Raw genomic sequence first — 21,467 nt, 5'->3', positions numbered from 1 at the left:
ACTGCAGCTTTACTCCTGCAGTTTATTCCTACTTGTTGATATGGTGTCCTCCACCTCCTCCCAAGACAGATGCACAGCATAGAGTTCATCAAATTACTATTCTCAACATGCATATGTACTAAATGTACTGCTACAGAAGAAAAATACCTTTTAATCACTTCAGTTAAGAACAATGCAAGACTATTTTCCCTGATAAGAATTTCTACCCTCCCCATGTCCTACAAACCCTGTAGGTTTTTTTCCCCACTATCAGAAACTAAACCCAGATCCTTTTCATCTTTCATGTAAACAGTACTATTGAGAATGAGATTGGTACTTGAAGTGTAGAAAAATAGAACTAGCCATGGGAAATGCAGCAATGACATTTATTGGAATTTCTCCAGGCATTACATGAAAAATTTTATAAGTGAAATAGAGGATAAAGCACATTCAGTGCATCTTAAAAAAAAAAAAGTATCTGAATAACCTTGATTCTTTGTAACACACACTACTGCAGTTCCTGGGATTGGTTTTCTATGTACATATCAGCTAAAATTTACTCTGAACAAAACTGCAAAGAACTGCCTTTTCACTTGGCATTTTCCCACCTAGTACAATACAATATTATTGAAATATCTAGACAGATTCCACATAATTTTACACACAGTGTTAAGACCTTTCACCCCAACTGTAAAAAGAAAAAATGAAGTAAATCAGTATCTTTAATCAAATAAAACACCATGGAAGTAAAAAACAACAACAAAAATAAAACTAAGGAGACCCCAAACCCCCAAGTTCCACAGCAGTGTGCCGCAAATCAGCATTGTTGTTCCTTACTTTTATATTAACATAAAGCATAATACTTAGAAAGCAGTGATATTCAGTCCTTGCTTTCTAAATTGGACAATCTTATGCATAAAGACACTGCTGGATTTGGCACTTTGCTTAATTTTTTTTCTTACTAAAAAGAACTGTTTCCTGAAATACAGTATAAATGGTAAGAGATAACATGAGCCACTGTAACACTCAATTAACGGTTCAGACATGCACTCCAAAATACCTGTCTATTACACATTTGTCTAAGCCTTCTCAAAAATTCCACTCAAAAACATTTTCATATCTATATGCATCTTTTCATACCTTTATAAACATATATTCTCCCTTGAAATGATCAGAGCTTACCTCACCTTCTGCCCAGAACACACAAATTCATGACTTTTGTTTTAAAAAGAAGACCACAAAGCAGTATTAAAACAGGAATAACCTGAAAGCATTATTAAAACTGCACCTGTACTTCAGAATCCCCCTTGAAATGTATATCCACTGTGTATGTGAAAACTGAAAGGTATGTAATATTTTAAACTTGCTTGGTCCTCTATCGTGCACTTATGCTCAACTTCCTGCAACCTGCCTCAATTTTCCCTTCAAATAATATTTAAGAACAGCTTTCTGCTTCCCACTACGGTAAGACAAGGCTTCTTGCAGTATTTCTTTGGTTAAATGAGAACCCCTTACACACCTAACTCTTATGACGGCAAGTCCCCCGCAGAAAATGAACGTTAGAATAAATACCATCCCACAGCCTTGCTTCCTTCCTCCTGTCATCCTGACCAACCCCAGGACAGGTGGAAGCAAACAGGCTGGGAAGGAGGTAGCAGTCACTGTTAGCTCTTGCCTTTACAAGTCCTGCAAGTGTGTATAGATATAGGTTTTTTAGCTCTGAGTTACAGAGGCGGAGCCATGATATGATGCTTTTTGTTTCCAGTTCCAACATGCATGTGGAATTACATCGCTGGCCAGTACAGCCCAGGCAGCGGATGGCACTAGAGCTCTTTCTGTACGAACCAAGTCATGATACTTATTCTGCTTATTGGTCTGTGCGCACAATGTCAGTAGAATTAAAAGAGAGGCACGCATGAGTTCACAAAGATTTTCCACAGAACATGTGAAACATGCTGCTCTTTGGAGGGAAGATTACATTCTTGTTTTTTTTTTTTCTTCAAGTATTATTCAACACACATATATATAAAGACACATTATCCTCATTTCACTACAAGACAAGCACATCCAGAGTGAATTTGTAGATCACCATTATCTTGGTGGTTCACTACTGAAATTTCTCTTTTCCTTTAGGTCAACTCTAAATATACATCTACTCATCATAATTACATATAAGAATCCTTTGTTTCCCCCTTGTGATTTATTTACATAATCATAAAAAAATTAATAGCCTGAATTTGCATACTGACATTTGAAAGCCCACCTGTAGCTATGAGTGTCCCAGCACTAGTTTTGGATAATACCGTTGCCTATTGCTAAGTCTTTTGAAAGCAGCATAATCATCTTTTGTTTCTCTTCTTTCCCTTTTTTTTTTTTTTTTGAAGAAACGCTGCCTAGAAAACCCTGGTTTATGGCTTACTCCTTATTTAACTTTATTATTTGGATTGTAGTTTACTTCCTTCAGGAGCAGTTCACAGTCAGACAATGCTTCTGCTGGCAAATACTTCATTATCTGCTCAAGAGTCTTTTGATATGTTATCTTCTCCTGTTCCAGGGACTGAATTACAGTCTTCATTTTGTTCTCTCGAGTCAAAATAGTCTCCAGGCTGGATTCCAGACTCTGAATTTTAGCATGAGCAACCTGTAAACAATAACATTATAATAAATTGAGACGTTCTGAATAACTTTTTTTTACATTATGACATCCTATACGTTAAGAAAAGAACTTAATTACATAGATGTTTCTAAAAGACATCTGTGCAGGCAGATGATACCAGGAATGCCTACTGTGTATCATATACAGAATCTCCTTACAGTGGCCAGATCAATCTGAAGGATTTCTGAAAGCTTTACAGAGGGAAGGAGACATGTGAGTTGCAGTGAGCAAGTGACAGTTGGGAGTAAGAAGGAACTGGAGCTGCAGGGAGAAAAAGGAAAACAGCAGCTGGAGTAGCACTGGAAGACGTAACTTGTGTGACTGTGATGCAGCAATGGGAACCCTATGTAACAATGTAAATTAGCAGGATGGAGAGGTTAGAAGGAAAGAGAACCTCAGCGTTAAGTCTAGAAGCAGACAGCATTCCCTATTCTCCAATAAAAGACCTACAGCTTCCTCTGTGAAAAAAGCCACTGAGTAGTACTCAGAAACCCTGGGACCCAAGCAGCAGCAAATGTTTTGCTGTGGGAAGTGGGGGAATTCTGACTGTTCCTAGGAAAGGGCCCAAGCAGAGGAATGAAGAAACTATACAAACAAAAAGACGAAGAGGTTAAGGAACTGAGGAAGATGCATTACAGTATGACACTCTGCAAGAACAAATGAGCTTCAACAGAGGCTTTCAAATCAGTCACTCATAAGTATTCTATGTCCTTGGTGCATTTTCAGAAGAGAGGTAAAAGCCCAGGAAGAAGTAAATAAATAAAAATAATAAAGCAAAAATAGTAACAGTAAAAAAGTCATCCCTGTTTTCAATATATAAAGAATACAGCACAGCACCCTGAGCTCATAAACACAAAAATAACGAGGACTTGAGTTTTCCTTTTTACCCTGCTTCTATTTTCAGATTTCAGAAGCTGAAGGTGCTCTCTTAGCTCTCCCCAACATTTGTTCAAATTAACAAATATAAGAAGAAATGGCCTGGCAATGCAAAAAGAAGAGCTTGTCTTTCAGGAAGATGCAAAACAATACATATTGAAACCCGAAACAAGTCTTGGCCAGGCTATAGGAGAAAGGGTGAATAGTGAAGAAGGAAGAGAAGACTTTTGTAAAGCATGACTTTATCGGGCAAAGTCTGGTGGGCACCCAGCTGTATTCAAGTCTGTTAGGACAGACCACCTTTCAAGATTAGGACTACGAGCTTCAACAGAAGGAAACAGAACAATACTGCTTACAAAGGTCTGGAGGAAGCAAGCCTACTGCACTATGGATTATTTCTTAAAATTTTCCAGTAGGGAAGCAAAAAGATGAAGGAACAAAGAACTTATTTTTCAGCAAGATACATAAATTTTGCCAACAGATTCTGTGGGAGATAAACGAAGAGGTAATTTGAGAAAGAGAAATCTAAATGAAGAAGGAAATGTGCAAGGAATGATAAAGGAATTAAAAATATGTCTAACAGAAATAAATCACTGTAATTGAGAGAACTGCTCAACCGCATAAGGTCTTGTGGTTAGGGGACTTCTCATGTACACTTAAAAAAAGACACTTACTCCTCTATTGGCTAAATCATAGAATGGTTTAGGTTGGAACGGACCTTAAAGATCATCTAGTCCCAATCCCCTGCCATGGGCAGGGACACCTCCCTCTAGACCAGGTTGCTCAAAGCCCCATCCATCCTGGCCTTAAACACTTTCTGGGATGTTCCAGTGCCTCACCACCCTCAGGGTGAAAAATTTCTTCCTAATATCTGATCTAAGTCTCCCCTCTTCCAGTTTGAAGCCATTCCCCCTTGTCCTATCACTACATGCCCTTGTAAAAAAGTCCCTCTCCAGCTTTCCTGTAGGCCTGCTTCAGATACTGGAAGGCCACTATAAGGTCTCCCTGGAGTCTTCTCCAGGATGAGCAACCCCAACTCTCTCAGCCCGTCTTCCTAAGAGAGGTGCTCCAGCCCTCTGATCATCTTTCTGGCCCTCCTCTGGACCCACTCCAACAGGTCCACGTCCTTCTTGTGCTGAGGACTCCAAAGCTGGATGCAGTACTCCAGGTTATAGAAATGACCTCTCCATAAGTTTGTAGTCTTAAGTCATTTACCTGTAGCTTCTCCAACAAATCCATGTTTTGTCTCTTTAGATGACTGTTTGCCCTCTCCAGCTTTTCCAGGGGTTCACCTTCATCACAGGGATTCACATTTTCCTGCAATTCATCCTGCAGAACATGGTACTCTACTTCATAGGCATGCAGCTGTTTTGAAATATCCATCTCAAACACCTGCCATGAGATAAAAAAAACAATTTTTAACTGCAGTGCAGAATACTTACTCCACATGAGTGTTTGGCTAAGAGGCAACTCTGCCTGATTAACTTAATGTTTTTTCCTGTTCCTCTCAAAAAAGTCTTTTAAGGGGAATTCTACAGTAAGAGCATTTTGGCATCTAGAGTTGTTATTGTAGCCTTAATAAATGTTGGGCTTCAGAATAAATTGGATCATCACTTTTATAATTACCAAATACCATCTCTCACTATGAGATGTATCAGCAAAAAAATCTTATGTCATCCAAGAATTTTATAATATGACTAAGTCTTATTATCTCTTGCTCAAGAATACTCAGAAGTTCAAGAAGAAATTTTTAAATTCAAGTCTCACCAGCTTGTGATGGGAGCAGGATCACACAATGAAAAAGAATAATCCAGGAGTCATCAGATCTCCACCCTCAAAACTGGATCTCTTGACTCCAAGTGCACATCCATAAACTTTTAGAAAAACACTCTTCGTGGTTACAGTTTCCCTGTGTTCTGCCTCTGCGTGAAGGTAGACTGTTTTCTTATTGGGATGCTTTGATGACAAAGCATTGTGAAAACTATGGAACTAGCAGTGATGGGACCATATGACCCTCATCTGTTTATACATCTCCTCACAGTCTCTTCGCTTCTGAAAGTTACCAAGTTTTGACAAGGAGGGGAAGGACGTCTACAATGACGTTAATTCTGCTCCTTGTTCTAGAGGTCACAAACATTACACCAACAGAAGACACGCACAGCTCCCCCAGCAAAACAAGTTCTGCATTACATTCACTGTTCTTCAGGTAATTCATATGAGGTAAAACTTTAAATTACTTATGGAGTTCAAGCTGGGATACTGCCATTTTCCTGTGTGTAGCTACCTGGTCAATTCTTCATCTGTGTATTATAATCCTGCATAATGTCTACATTTTTCTTTCATTATCTGCTATAAGAGGACAGTCCTGGGAATTACAACGCTGAGACAGCCAAATGTCTCCACCTGCACGCAGCCTAGGTAGGAGCAATACGATATAGACAGTGTACATGAATGCAAATCCAGAAGACTGCTCAGCATGAGACCACACCACGGGCAATCAGGTGACCTTCCTTTCAGAGCTGAGCTGACCTGCATATAACCACATCCACCTCTGCTCAGACTACATAATCCATTCTTTACTCAGTCAGACCTGGCTCTGCCCAAAGCCACTTCTACCACATCCACCGCAGCACGATTGCTCTGCAACCCACACAGACCATGGGACAGAGATTTAATTTCTAATAGTATCAAAAGCATTGAAATACCACCTCTATTATGGCCAGAATCAGTGAGTTGTAAAGGCAGACACTGAAGGGCCTAACACAGGTTTAACATGGCAATCTCAAGCAGTGCAATGAAGAAATGAAGATTTTGCACATCATCTAAAAATGAATTCTTAACTGACAGCACCTGAAACATTCAAGTGTTAACCAAGACACAGAAATGCATCAGTATTAACTTCACTCCTGCATATGGAGATGGCTTTCTAGAGCTCTTCTGTTATCTCCAAACTGCTATCTGAAGGGGGAAAACTGCTCACAGGTTCACAGTTAAGGTAGTAGATAAAGACTCATTTCAATTTGCAGCTTCAATACAGAGGAAGAGTAAGTAGAGAGGTGAAGATCCCAGCCACTGGCTATTTCACAAGAAGATTTAGCAGGTGCTGTTCCTATATCAGCATCAGTAATTCCTCGTTTCTCTTCTATTCTCGCCCTCTGCCATGAAGTTACAATGATACTGATGTAGTAACACTACTCCAGTCCTCCTTTCCCTTACCCAATAAAGGCAGGGATCAGTCCTGAGGGGCTTTTACCTCTGGCATCAAGAATCTGCCAAATGTGACCCTTCCAAGGACAGGGTTGAGGTGAAAAGGGGAAGTTGCACAGGGGCACCCTAAAAGTGATCCCCAGGAGAACAGAAGCCATGCTGGCAACAGAACAGCGAAAGTTTGGTTGATTTTGATTTTACTACAGATCATTTAAACAGGGCCTCACCAACCTCCTAAGTTGTAGGATTTTAAGTTGGAGGTGTCAGAAAACTTCCTATGGAGGTACTGGCCTTGTGCAGCCAGAAGTTTTAAGGATCAGGAGAAGAAGTTGATGTGATGCTGCCTCTTCCCACACTGTGATGTCTTCCCAATTTGCATTTCCCATCACAAATTGTCGGACTGCTCACCCACTAGCAGGGAGCAACATCTGGGTTTAGGTTTGGAAAACAGGCTACTTTTAGCCTTCTGATGGTGACGTGAAATTTGTAAGAAAAGTCACGTTTTCCCAATAGCTGGGACACAAAAGAACCTTTGTACTGAACCTTGAGGTAGCAACTAAAGTCTTGCTAAAATAGCAGTTCAAAATCCATTGAAATCCTGTCCTTCAGGGACTGAAGTCCTTCAGGGACTGCTTCTACCAAGCTCAAGATCAGAGCATCCCGACACGTAGGAAGTCAAGGAAGGGAGCCAGGAGACCTGTGTGGCTAAACAGGGAACTGCTTGGCAAGCTCAAGTGGAAGAAGAGAGTTTATAGATCATGGAAGGAGGGGCTGACCGCTTGGGATGAGTACAGGGCTGCTGTCAGGGGATGTAGAGAGGCAACTAGGAAAGCTAAGGCCTCCTTAGAGTTAAACCTGGCAAGAGGGGTCAAGGACAACAGGAAGAGCTTTTTCAAATACATGGCAGACAAAACTAACACCAGAGGCAATGTAGGCCCACTACTGAATGGGGTGGGTGCCCTGGTGACAGAAGATACAGAGAAGGCAGAACTACTGACTGCTTTCTTTGTCTCTGTCTACTCTGTCGGGGGCTGTCCTGAGGAGTCCTGTTCCGCTGAGACCCCAGATGAAGGTGAAGTCAAGTCAATGGATGAGTTTGCCTTAGTTGATGAGGACTGGGTCAGAGACCAGTTAAGCAACCTGGCCATCCATAAATCCATGGGTCCAGATGGGATGCACCCGCGGGTGCTGAAGGAGCTGTCTGAAGTCATTGCTGGACCACTCTCCACCATCTTTACCAAGTCTTGGGAAACGGGCGAGGTGCCTGAGGACTGGAGGAAAGCAAATGTCACTCCAGTCTTCAAAAAGGGCAAGAAGGAGGACCCGGGTAACTATAGACCGGTCAGCCTCACCTCCATCCCTGGGAAACTGATGGAACAGCTTATCCTTGGTGCCCTCTCAAGGCATATCAAGGATAAGAGGGTTATTAGGGGCAGTCAGCATGGCTTTTCCAAGGGGAAGTCATGCTTGACCAACCTCATAGCCTTTTATGAGGAAATAACGAGGTGGATGGATGATGGCAGAGCGGTAGATGTGGTCTACCTTGACTTCAGTAAAGCATTTGACACGGTCTCCCACAGCATCCTCATGGCTAAACTGAGGAAGTGTGGACTGGATGACCGGATAATTAGGTGGACTGCGAACTGGCTGAAGGAGAGAAGCCAGAGAGTCGTAGTCAATGGGGCAGAGTCCAGTTGGAGGCCGGTAACCAGCGGAGTGCCTCAAGGGTCGGTACTGGGGCCCATATTATTCAATATATTCATCAATGATTTAGATGAGGGAATTGAGTGTACTATCAGCAAGTTTGCTGATGACACTAAGCTAGGAGGAGTGGCTGACACGCCAGAGGGCTGTGCTGCCATCCAGAGAGACTTGGACAGGCTGGAGATTTGGGCAGGGAATAACTTAATGAAATACAACAAGGGAAAGTGTAGGGTCCTACATCTGGGCAGAAACAACCCCAGGTTCCAGTATAGGATGGGGAGCTACCTGTTAGAGAGCAGTGTAGAGGAAAGGGACCTGGGGGTCCTGGTGGACAGCAGGATGACCATGAGCCAGCACTGTGCCCTTGTGGCCAAGAAGGCCAATGGCATCCTGGGCTGTATTAGAAGGGGGGTGGTTAGCAGATCGAGAGAGGTCCTCCTTCCCCTCTACTCTGCCCTGGTGAGACCGCATCTGGAATATTGTGTCCAGTTCTGGGCCCCTCAGTTCAAGAGGGACAGAGAGCTGCTGGAGAGAGTCCAGCGTAGGGCAACTAAGATGATTAAGGGAGTGGAGCATCTCCCTTATGAGGAAAGACTGAGGGAGCTGGGTCTCTTTAGTTTGGAGAAGAGGAGACTGAGGGGTGATCTTATTAGCGTTTATAAATATATAAAGGGGGAATGTCATGAGGATGGAGCCAGGCTCTTCTCAGTAGCAACCAATGATAGGACAAGGGGTAATGGATTCAAGCTGGAACACAAGAGGTTCCACTTAAATTTGAGAAGAAACTTCTTCTCAGTGAGGGTGACAGAGCACTGGAACAGGCTGCCCAGGGAGGTTGTGGAGTCTCCTTCTCTGGAGACATTCAAAACTCGTCTGGACGCCTTCCTGTGCAACCTCATCTAGGTGTTCCTGCTCCGACAGGGGGATTGGACTAGATGATCTTTTGAGGTCCCTTCCAATCCCTAGCATACTGTGATACTGTGATACTGTGAAATTAGCTCCTTTCCTATTTCTACACAGTTCCTGGGAAGACGACTCCTTTGGATTTCAAACCAAAAGGAACATACTAAGAAGACTCTTACATATACCTTAGGCATGATCCTTTTAAAGAAAACTAAACAGGGGAAAAAAAGTAGAGAGAAAAACAATCATACCTGGGTAATAATTTTCTCCATTTGAGGCTGAGTCATATCTGGAATACTAGTTTTAAGAAAATCAACAATGTTCTCAAAACTCTCACATCCCATTATAGACGTTTCTTGACTGCTAAGTAGACTCAGTGCTACTTTAAATATGACTTCCGTTCCTTGAAGAAAAATAATGTCTAAAAAAAAAAGAAGATAATTTAATTATCTTGAAAATGAGACCTAAAGTATTAGATAAACATATATATTTCCTGAGGTTTTTTGCTTTTTAATCAATCATACTGCGGATTTATTCAGTTCAGAAGTGCAATGTCTTATTTCAACATGAGGTTAAAGCATATAAAAGCATTTTCTGTCATCTTGCAGATGTGAGAGAGCATTTAAGAAAATATTGTGTGCTTGCTATGTCTGTTACCGTTATCTGCAATAAGCATTTCATTACTGTCTACTGTAGACTGTTAACTAACTGCTAACTATTTTTAAGTGCGTCTATGACTAAAAAGCAATCGGGAAGCGGAACCAACACAATGTACTGACATTTCACTGTTTTCTACAGGCAGAAGCTAGTCCTTAAAAGATGATCATGTAGATTCCATAACCAATCATATTATTTTCAAAATCCATAGTAGCGATCACATTGGCTACAATTTAAGCCCCAAACCCTTACTTTTACACTATGTGGATGTGAGCGGAAAGTCTCAGCTCTGCAGAAGTCAGTAGACACAGACTGCACAGAAACTGGAAACTTGATTACAGTAAGGTAGCAGCAGTGGACTTGCAGTTAGCAAGATGAATGCAGCACATGAGCAGTTCAAATAAGCCTCCTGTGCCGTTGGCTCTGTCACACCAGGGCTACACAATTGAACAAACTCCTGATCCTGATACGAAGTGGTCATCCCTGGCCCTAATCCAGTATCACTGCGTAGGTAGCACCTTGACACTGGTGAGGCAGCCATCTCACTCATACATAGTTCCTAAAAGTCTCCCTTCTCAAGTCTCTGATGTACATTCAAGCAGCATAAATTTAAGTATATAATTTGTGATGGGCAGACATTAACAATCTGTTCCTGATGTGACAATGGCCCATAAAACACTGACAATGCAGGACTCCAAAGCATTAGGAAGTAAAGCAATATAGTGACTTGTGAGTTTTAAAATGGGAACATGCCTTGCTCAGCCTATTTACAGAGAAATGAATACTGACCCACCCCACCCTTAGTTAGATTTCCAAATTCAAAGCCCACTGAGGAAAAAAAAAACAAAACAAAACAAAACGAACACATTAGCCTTGAAAAACAAATAATAATAAAAAAAAAAAACTTGAGTGTCCCAGAATTCAATAATCCCACTGGGAAAGAGAAGTATCAATCACATGAATACCACTGAAAAACAGATACACCAATCATTTGTTCACCCAAAGAGCAGTCAGAAAAAGTTTGCTGTAAAAGAGAAAAACCACTGTAATGAAGAAATCACTAGGTCAAAAAAAAAACAACACACCCAAACAAAAACCAAAAACAACCAAACCCCTCTTCTCCCCCAAACCACCAGACCAAACAAATTAAAACCCAGTAAAAAAAGATGAGACAAAAGTCAGGTCAGATTTCTTAAACAAAGACAAAACATATGAAAACAGAAATAAATCAAATAGAAAATAAGTCTGATTTAAGAGGAAATACATGACAAAGTACTCAGATTCTTGGTGCATATCTGAGCAAAGTGAGTTTTACATTAATAAATATTTTTTTCAAAAAAAGCTGTATTACTAGAGATTTGATTCAGCTGGCAGTTCTTATTGACAATAAAAGAATACAAAACAAAATACCTGACATGCTGATATTGTAAACATGACAAGGCACAACGAATATTTAAGCTTCTGTACTACACTTTAACTGAAGAGGAGCATAACATGAAAAAACTATCTATATGGAATAAGACAAGGAAACTGTTCAATACATACATGAGTACCTGAAACAGCCTTTAAGTTCAAGTTTACTTGAATTTTTATTAAAAATCATTTTAGAATCAGTTATTCCGAAAAACCTTCTTGAAAATCAATACATTCTTTTTTCAATTTGCAAGTTCAGCAAGACAAACTTTTCTATAGACGTAAACTGAATGCTTGATGCATAAAATACATTTGCAGCAATAAACTTTCTGCTGTTCACAGTTCAGAAGTCTCCTAGCTAATAACAACAGACATACTTAATTGCTCAAGTCTGATGTTTCAAAGAATACAATTTGGTTTTCCTCTTTGAAAAGGAGCTGACATCCCACCATGAAGAGCGTTGCTACTTGCCACCCACAAAAGTCACCCAAAATGTCCCTAGTATGTAGAAAACTACTCCCTGAGAGTTTCAAAACACAATGGACAACATTGTTCTGTTTATTATTGCAATAGAATGAACTTTCTTACCAAATACTCTGGCTACAAATCCTAATGGAAACTGAGATGCGAACAGTGTAAGAAACCACGGTGCAGCATAAAGACTGGGACTGATTTCATTTTCTTCAAGATGATTATACAGGTCTCTGTGATAATCATGAAGAAGCCTTGAGAGCTGATACATCTGAATCTACAGTGCATGACGGGGTTGGGGAGGCGGGTGGAAAGAAGTAGAGAAAGAAAAGTTCAGCTTTACTCAGTTTTCTAAACCATTCACATTTCACTCCAGGGAAATTAACTCCAGTACAGATGGCACTGTAAAATGAAGCTTAATTGTTGCCTAGGGCCTGAAGTGATAACTACTCATATATAAACAACCCACCCCTAATGAATTAAAACCAACACAGTAGTCAACAACAAAGTACAGTTTGAACTTGATTATTAATGAAGAATCATTTCAGATTCACAGGCTTAAGGTAAGAAAAGAATATATTGATATGACTTTATCAACAAACCAGAACTTTCAGTCTTGCAGCAATTAAAGTAGAAGTACCTCTTCCAAGACGCCAAAACTCTCCATTACAGAGGTGAACTGTTTCTGGCTAAATATACATGTTTTAGCTTTAATCCTTTGAATCTTGGCCATATTTTTGCTGCATTCAAAACTCCTATGCTACAATCAACACTTTAGACAGCTTCTGTATGTACAAAGTACATTAGATATGGTGGGTCAACAGAGGTGTAACAGATATATACTTCCCTGCACACCTCCCACATGCCAGTGGTCCAGAGGAATTTAAGATACTGATGCAAAAAGTGATACTATACAATCTGTAAAAGGTTGCAAAGCAAAGTGCTTAAAAGTTGCTATTCTAGCAAATTATTTCCTTGCAATTCTGATAGTTTATATTCCTCAGTAAGTCACTCACAGCACAGAACGCGGAAGATGAGAAGCAGACATATTAGATGTCAGGTCCAATTTTGCTGTCAACAATGCCTTATGCTTAAGGTGAATCCATTCCTCAATAAGAAAATGACTTATTTGATTCAGCTATTTTCCTACTTTCAGCGGTCATGACTCTTCCCTACCAAAAACTGCATGCACTTGAAACTATCTATCAGTCAGCAGTGTCCGCAAGCAGACAGATCACTTCTCCTTCAGGCAAATTAGCTAAACTTGTGCATGTGTTTGAGTCCTTGCTTTAATTGCTTTAATTAAGCACAGTTTGGACAATGTCAATACAAAACACATTTACATGTAAAATTAGAATAGTATCACAGAGGCAGTAAACCAATTGGATGAGTTCATTATGAACTAACGATGTAGACTACTACTTTTCCCAAACAACAATTAAAAATATTAGTCAAATAGGTTTTCATTATCCTAAAGAAACATTCAACAATTTTCTTCGACAGGACAGAAGCTAATTCTACGTATAAGCTTACTTATTTTTCAGTACTGTAAATGCAAAAGAATTTGCAAGTGCTCTACTCCTGCTAAAAACCAAACCAAAGGGTTAGGCTTTAGTGAGAACTTCTAAGTCATCTCCAATAGTCTAGTTTGTCTTGAGCAAACAAAACTTGTACTTTTGTCTAGAACAGCATAACTGCCTAGGAGCAAACTGTGGAGAAAGAGAGGTTGTTTCATTTAAAGGGCAAAAAGTACTACAAGCAGTAAACCTCCCCAAACTTAAAGTGCTCTTCCTAAGAGCTTCTGACAATAAAGATTTCAGACTCATTTAAATCAAGAGGTGAAATCCTGGACATCTGAATGCTCTCAAACCATCAGATGTTACTGAAAGTCTACAACTGCAGTACAACATACAAACTCTAAGAGAGCCTCTTGTAGGGGAAAAAAAAAAATCCCACAACCATGCATTTAATCACACTTTGACCCCCACTGGTTCAAAACACACTGGGGGGGGAACAGTGAGATAGGGAAGAGGCAGAACGATGCTCTTTGTTGTGATGAATTAGGGGTGAACAGCCATAAAGTTGTTATAGCGTATTTACATCCACAGTAAAACACTCCTCTATCATTTTTAGAATAAGCACATACAGTTTCTTTAACTACAATCTATTCTATTGCTCTGGACATTTACCAAATATGCACCTAAACTGACTGGTCGTGAAAGGTGGACTGTTACTCCCCCTTAAGTTTTTACTTAGTTATGTGTTTGCTATGCTCTTTCTCCACTGTGCATTACAAACTAACTCAGTAGTGGCTTATCCCTTTATAATATTAGAGCTTTATAGCATATAGTTATTTAAATCAGTAGAGAGCTGCATCTCAAGGTGAAAGATTTCTCAAACTTTAAACACTGGAGTTCATACAGATCTGAAAGATTTTTGTCTCCTTCCTAAGCAGCCTTGAGCATCTATAGCTAGCTGTTAAAAGAGTTAGATGCAAAGCATGCATCGTTTCATAAGCAAACTAAAAGATTAAAAATTCGTCTGTTCCTCTCTGTGTTGAGGGTGGAGGGGTAGAGGACGATGAGAGAAAAGACTTTGGTGCAAATGATGAGGCAAGACAGAGTAACCCCAAGTACAAATGCCAGTGCAGTACACTGAATGGCCACTGGGTGTCACTATTGATTCGACTTGGAGTTACAAGAGAAAAATCTACATCTAAGTGCGTACAGACCGAAGAAAAAACAAAATGACATTTATTTTTAAACCCCATCTATACAGATGCAAGCATATCGAGTTTTTTGGCATAAGGAAGAGAGAGAAGTGAGGAAAAGAAAAGGAAGAGAAAAATAGCAGAGAAAGCAGTTTCCAAACAGGAGATGATGGGGACGTGTGACAGGAAAAGTCTGCAACTTCTGAATTTCTCTGTTTGCAAATTCAGAGTCAGAGAGGGGTTCAACAAAAACATTTGCGCATGCACCTCACAACCTCCAAAACAGCATAAGAAGCTTCTTAAGGCCCTGGAGAACATGAGCAACCTCTGAGAGCTCAAAACTCATTCAAAACTCTGGTTTGCTTCAGGAGGACTGACTTACCTGTAGCGACATCATGTCTGGCCTGTACTGTTTACGGAAGCCAAGGTCATACATGAGGAATTTCAGCATTTCAAAGGCCTGTTCCTCACTCATATGTAGAAGCAGCACTCCAGCTACAAAGCTTATACCTTGACAATAACCCACTTCTTTGTCCAGCAAAGAGTATGCTTTCAGGAGATTAAAGAGTGACAGCTGTCCTGCTCCCAGGTGGGCAGAAAAGTAAGGATGTGTTGGGAACGTCCGTCCTGATGTAAAAAGAGAAGAGCAGTTGATGTTCAATTTTTCTCATTAAAAAAACCCAGATCCATTTGACAACCAGCACTTCTCTCTTCCCATAGACCTCTTCTCTTTGCTTTCATATGCAGGTTGATTTTAGTCAGATCAATCCGTATTTTACCACTGATTTTCGACTGTATCCATTGAGCTCGTTTCATACTCTCATCTGCATAGAACTTGCAGAAGCGACTGCTTGATTTCTCTTTTCAGACTGATGTAGAAGAGCATAAATACAAATAGCATAACCTAAGCAATCATTTGTTTAGGGGACACTAAATGGCATACACAGAATGCATCCTGACAGCATAGAAAGTGGTGCTGATACAGCAGCACCTATCTTCAGCAACAGCTTCCATTAAGACCAGTGTGTTTCCATTCAAAGACATACAAAACATCTCCCAGCTACAAACAGACGTACCTAGATCTACAAGGATGGCATGCTGTTGAGCAGTCAGTTGTTTCAGAAGTTCTTTATAAGAGACATCAGGAGGCTGCTGCTTGTTTGGCAGTCTGTGTCTAACTCGATGTTGCACAGCCAGAAACTGCCAAATTTCTCCCCGACGACTTTTTGGTACACCTGTAGTCAGTAAAAAACCAAGAGGCCTAAGCATGGGCATATTTTTAGTGCTGCAACACACGAATTTGCTCTGTCATAATCTTGCCTGCCACAGTCTGGGCCGAACCACTCTGGAGGATCCCTTACAAACAGTCAGCTTCAGAAGTTGTCCCCTCTGCAGTGTATTCACTCAGTAGCCACAGTTCAGTCCCACTAACTAAACATTAACTACAAACTTAGGGTAATTACACTGAACAGTGCATTGGGCAACTAAGGTACAGACAACACTTGTGTTGCCACCTCTGAGCTGTTAGCCTCCAGCAGTAAAAGATGCAAGACCACATGCAGAATGCAGACCTGTCTGTTTAGACAGGCTGAACTAAATTCAGAGGTGTAAAAATAAAGGGAGGTCCACCTCCCCTTCCCCTTCCCCAAGGGCTGCTCATGTCAGTCCATACAAAATGCGCAGTTCAAACCTAAAAGCGTTAATGCTGCATACCAAGGGAAGGACAAAGAACCACTCATAATGAAAGAGCATTTCGCTCAAGTCAGCCAAACACCTGTGAAAGCATAAACTAGATAAAAATACTACTTAGGACTTTCACATATGTCCCCCTGACTCCGTAAATTGACCCTTGAAATTAAAAATAAATTGTCAACTCTGCCAATACTTTCCAGGCAAGTAATTATTTATCAAGAATACAAATTAGAAAAATCATATCCTTGTTTCCCAACTCTAAACTGCAGTCCAGCAGCAGAAGATAGGGCAAGCAAGGAGAGATCTTTGTTGGCAGTCTTCTGCAGGTCACTAACAGGAACCGCCTTACTTCTACCACAATTTTCTTTGGTAGCAATTTAAACTTCCTTTCTGTATGACAGCCACCTTACACTGAAATATTATTTTTCAGCATCTGTAATACAGACATGAGACTCTATGGAGGAGGACATAGTGGTGCAATCAGAGTCTACATCCATATTATACTAACAAGGCCCTCAGGGTCCCCCCTTCGGGCCTATGGCTAGGCCTCAGGAAGATCTACTTCACACCAAAATACTAAAAAGACCATAGGCTAAACTCTGGTCCTTCTGACTCTCTGAAGCTTGGCTGTGATTCCCCCAGGTTTTGGACACAGTCAGTCCACATTAGATGTTATGGCGCTTCCTGCTCAGTAAGTAAAATGAGAACATCTGAAACTCGGAGTCAATTGGATAGGAGCCACAGACCAGAAACCAGAAGCTCACATTGCAAGCTGCAGAAGCTCCCAAGTTCAATCTTCGATGTAATAACACACAGGCACAAGATGCTACTTTCAGGAGTATGACTATACATGTTTCTGCATTGCTGACAATGTAAGCTGCAGACACAGCAGAACCTATTTTCTGTTTGGCAGTGGGAGGTGGGTGCATTTGCAAAAAGAAGGCAATTTTTTCATGATTTTATGCTACTGGGAAGATTTCCTTTGGTATCAAAAGGGAACAACAGAAAAAATAATCTTCAGACTTCATAGTTAAAAGCCATCCTAGATAAATACCTTCTTTCAAAGTGGAATGAATATCTTCCATGTCACACCGGATTTTGGCTCTGCAGTTTAGTAACTTCTTATCCCAAACATTTATGGCATCTTTCTGACATGTACCAACTTCATCATAGTCCAGTTTTACTTTTCTTGATTGGAGCTCATCTCTGCTTGCTAGAGCACAGAACACAAAGGAGGAACACACACAAAAAAACCCAGACCATCAGAAAATTACAAGAGACATCAAATACGCAAAACCCATTCAAGTTCAATAAACCTATCTGATAACGTGACTAGGGATAAATACACCTTCTACAATTCATCAGTTAATAGCTGAGATGGGGCCAGTCTTTTGTCATAAGATGCTGCAGGTAACAATTTAACTTCCATTACTGGGCCACAAACATTAGTAATTCACGAAATACATGAAAAATTCATGAAAATACACGAAAACATTTTTTAAGGCTTGGGGCAAGAAGAAAAATCCACTGTCACACTGGTTCCTGTTTTTACATGTCCCTTAAGAGAGTGGTAAGAGCTCTTGGTACTGCTACCTGGCGCCATCAGGCTGACTAGAAGTAAAAAGAATGAACCACATGAACCATATCCAGAAAGTTACATCTGTGCTGAAGAACAGAAGTCATATTGCTGCATACTTAAAACGTTTGCTGCATAGGACTACCTGGCACAAAATATTTATTCCAGAGGACTCACTATTTCTGAAATAAAGCTGCAGAGTTACTCCTCTGGAATTTCATGGAGGAGCAGCTTTCATTTCCATTACTGAGAAATTAAGCGTGGCTATTTTATTATACATGATATGCATGCAGAAAGACACACCAATTCCTCATACTACTGGTGTATAAAACTGGAATCAAGACCTGAATGTTGCTTAAGTTACAGAGATAGGTTTAATTATCATTGGACTGAATTGTACATTTCACAACACAACTTGTGAAAGCTGCAATTAAGTTTATCCCAAATTTGCCTTGATCTGTGTGTAGTACTTGCTCCTTGCAAGAGATGTCTTCCTCTTACAGATATACCCCCCTATCCACCACCATTTCTAGGTGAAAGCAAAGTCTCACTCATGTTATTATACAACCTGCAAAACAAGACAATCAGTTCCTTCACCTAATCAGCACACTTTGGACACAGCCAATATTGGATGAACCCATAAGATCGTTGCCTAGCCCACTCCAAACACGTAGGTGACAAATTATTTCCAGAAGCTGTATGTTACACCTCTGAGACCATACCTATTCAAGACTATAGGGGGCCTTGTAAGAAGCAACTATTACACAGAGTGCAGTACACTTCCACAAAAACGGGAACGTGATCTCACCACAGGAATTTGCAGTCCAATCAGGGCAATTTTAAATGCTATCCTATTGCTGTATGATTTGAGAATGCTCAGTCTCTTAAGCAGTACACAAGAGATTCAAGACAACAGTAACATATTTCAGTGTGACAATGAACTCCAGAATTAAGTGCATGGGTTATCATTCACTGAACAGTACTTTGGCTCTGCAGTGAAAGCCAGCAAGCTTGCCTGTTGATCGTACTTGCCCCTACCTACTATGCCGATCTTGGTTGCTTGCAACCATCCTTGTTAACATTCTTCCTCATCATAGCTAGGTGGCCTACTACTTTTTGTAGTTCTTTTATTTCTAGGTGATCTATTGGAAAAATTAGCTTTTAGCTGCTCAGGAAAAAAAAAACAAAACAAAACAAAAACATAAGCAAGTTTATGCATTTCACAGAACTTACCTTCTGTAAAACAAAGAGCTAATAGTATTCAAGTCTCCTCGACAGCAAAAGGAACAGGAAAAGAGGTTCTATTAATATTTTGTAAATAAAAAAAATCAACAAAACATTAACAGAAAACCACGAAAAACAATTCCACAGCAATTTCAGTCTTAAATTAGTCATATACAGCTGAATAAATAGGCTAGGAACCTGGCTTCAAGTAGTGAAATGGCTGCACTTTTGTTATTACATTTCCTATTCCTGAGATGTATATTTAATTGCAGGCTAGGGTGCCAACCACTGCCCAAACCAGTGCTGGTTTGGAATGTATCAGTTCTGCATATGTCCTGTCCACAAAATGGCCCATGTTTCAGCAGCCCATAGGAACAATGCCTAGAGATAGCCATTAGGACAGTTTACTTCTCACCCTTTGAAAATAAGACGATGAATTCTAGCTAGCCAGAACACCAATTTCACTAGCAGCAGTTACGAACCTGCACACAATGGAGACATGCTCCTTGGAGCACAAACCAAGATGCGGGCTGGCAGACAGGTGCCAGTTTGGAGTCTCCACTGCTGACACTCCTGTTTTCACCACAAATGATCAGGGAGGCAGAACTTATTTCCTATGTATCAGTTACAGAATGGAAATAACCCACAACTGAGTCTTAAGGAACTGGACTGATTTAACAGTTTTCACTACCTCCAGCCATGCAGGGAGGGTACAGGAAAGAGTTTGTCCCTCAGCAGCTCATACTACCAGAGGGAATAACATGAAATTAGTCACTACAGCAGATGTCCAGCCTCCCCACCCTACAACATGAGACTGACCGTTTGCTTAAAAAAACAAATGAAGATTTTGGCTGAAGTTAAAACAGACTTCTCTGTAGATGTTCCCTATAAATCTAGACGTTTCCACAGAAGTGTGTGTCAACAGAGACACAAACTGTAGAGAGAGTGCACAGAGAAATACACTAAGTGCATAGGAAATACACGCAAGGATGTACACTTGTAAGGACACAGAAAGACTTCTGTCCTGCTGTTTTTCTTTCCTCCCCCTGCCTTCTCAGTAAGGACCCCTAAAGAAGGAAAAAGAGTTGACTGACCTTAACAAGATCGTTGTTTTATTTGAAGAATCAGACTGCTATATATAATGAGGTTATACACCATACAAGAAAAGATGAAGGCAGCAATTGCAGAGAGTACATTTGAAATTTCCAACTTGCACCAAAAGCTATTAGTCTATTATATTGAAGAATTTCTATATGCTAGGATAGACATTGCATTCTATCTTCTCTATGTGCGACTCTTGATCAGTCATGAAAAAAAAGTCTTAGCTAGAAGCTTAGGCAGACAAGAAGTCAGCATGGCCAACTTCAGATCCCAAGGTAACAGCACTCAATTTTCAGTGTACAGTGCTCATCTTCAGAAAAATGAACTCTTTGACATACCTCAAGAGCCAGTTGCTCAAAAATCATATTTGGATTCAAATATTTATAAGTTACCACTGTGATGTGGTTCATGAAGGACAGAAAGCCTGGAGAGAAATGCCATGCGCTGCAAAGGACTGAAACGAGATATAGAGGGTAAGGTTTACCATACCTAAGTGTTCACACAGCATCCGTTCTCCTGACTACACTTCACATTAGAAATCCTAGACTTAGAAGACAGACTGTAGTAACCTTTGTCTAACATGCACTAAAAAAGGAAAAGTTATCGTCATCTTCTTCAACTAAGGTGACTCGTTAAGAGTTGGCAGGTAGACAGAGAACCTGGTAGGCTGAGAGACAGGACTGGGAGAACACATTTCTTTCTAGCACTGTTAATCAGAAAGTTACAGAACCACACCTCTGTTTCAGGTGCCCAACATCAGTACAGTTTTGAGCTTCAGGCAGCAGAATTTATAACATTTTTAGGGGTATTTTCTAAATAGCTAACCTTCCAGCTTCTGGTTTTCTTTTTCCATTCGAAGTAGCAGAATTTGTTGATGGATGGCTTTTCTCCACAGACTTTGTAGTTCTTCTGAGTTTTTCCTCTCTCCAGTTTTATCTGGGACATCCTCATTTTGCAATACTAGAACAAGAGGGTCCTCCTCCAAGGGTGGAGCAAGAGGGGATAATGGTAACAATTCACTTCCATCATGACCATCTGCAAAGAATCAGAAAGCTATTAAAGGAAACTCAGATTGTTTGACATATCATGGAAATCTAAGTCAGAGCAGAACAAAAATAGTTGTCTTCCACATTCAGCAGTGAGGCACCGATTCCAAAGACAGAAGAAATGCAGTTCAACAGTAGAGAACTATTTTTAAATAAAGTGTTTTATTTAAACTAAATAATGTTATATTTAAATTAAATAAAGCTAAATAAAGAGTCACCCAGTATTTCAACCCTTTCCCCTGCTAGCTCCTT

General features: G+C 40.4%; 1 protein-coding gene across 2 annotated transcripts in view; it reads right to left on the bottom strand.

The window, feature by feature from the left end:
• Nucleotides 1-351: 351 nt before the first annotated feature.
• The window catches only part of TBC1D4 (TBC1 domain family member 4), a 41,841-nt gene continuing 20,725 nt past the window's right edge, over nucleotides 352-21,467 (bottom strand). For both annotated transcript variants that reach the window (XM_082488223.1, XM_082488224.1), the window contains 8 exons: nucleotides 20,995-21,204; nucleotides 17,323-17,481; nucleotides 15,653-15,811; nucleotides 14,959-15,203; nucleotides 11,984-12,143; nucleotides 9,577-9,746; nucleotides 4,727-4,903; nucleotides 352-2,620 (listed from right to left, as the gene is read on the bottom strand). In XM_082488223.1, coding sequence (XP_082344349.1) covers nucleotides 2,402-2,620; nucleotides 4,727-4,903; nucleotides 9,577-9,746; nucleotides 11,984-12,143; nucleotides 14,959-15,203; nucleotides 15,653-15,811; nucleotides 17,323-17,481; nucleotides 20,995-21,204 — 1,499 coding nt within the window. In that variant the 3' untranslated portion in view covers nucleotides 352-2,401. The remainder of the gene's footprint in view (nucleotides 2,621-4,726; nucleotides 4,904-9,576; nucleotides 9,747-11,983; nucleotides 12,144-14,958; nucleotides 15,204-15,652; nucleotides 15,812-17,322; nucleotides 17,482-20,994; nucleotides 21,205-21,467) is intronic.

This window comes from Vanellus vanellus (genome assembly GCF_965231255.1).
Source record: "Vanellus vanellus genome assembly, chromosome: 1".
In the NCBI taxonomy this organism is placed as follows: Eukaryota; Metazoa; Chordata; class Aves; order Charadriiformes; family Charadriidae; genus Vanellus; species Vanellus vanellus.
The sequence above is the reverse complement of the archived record's forward strand: the minus strand, read 5'-3'. Positions and strand labels throughout refer to the sequence as shown.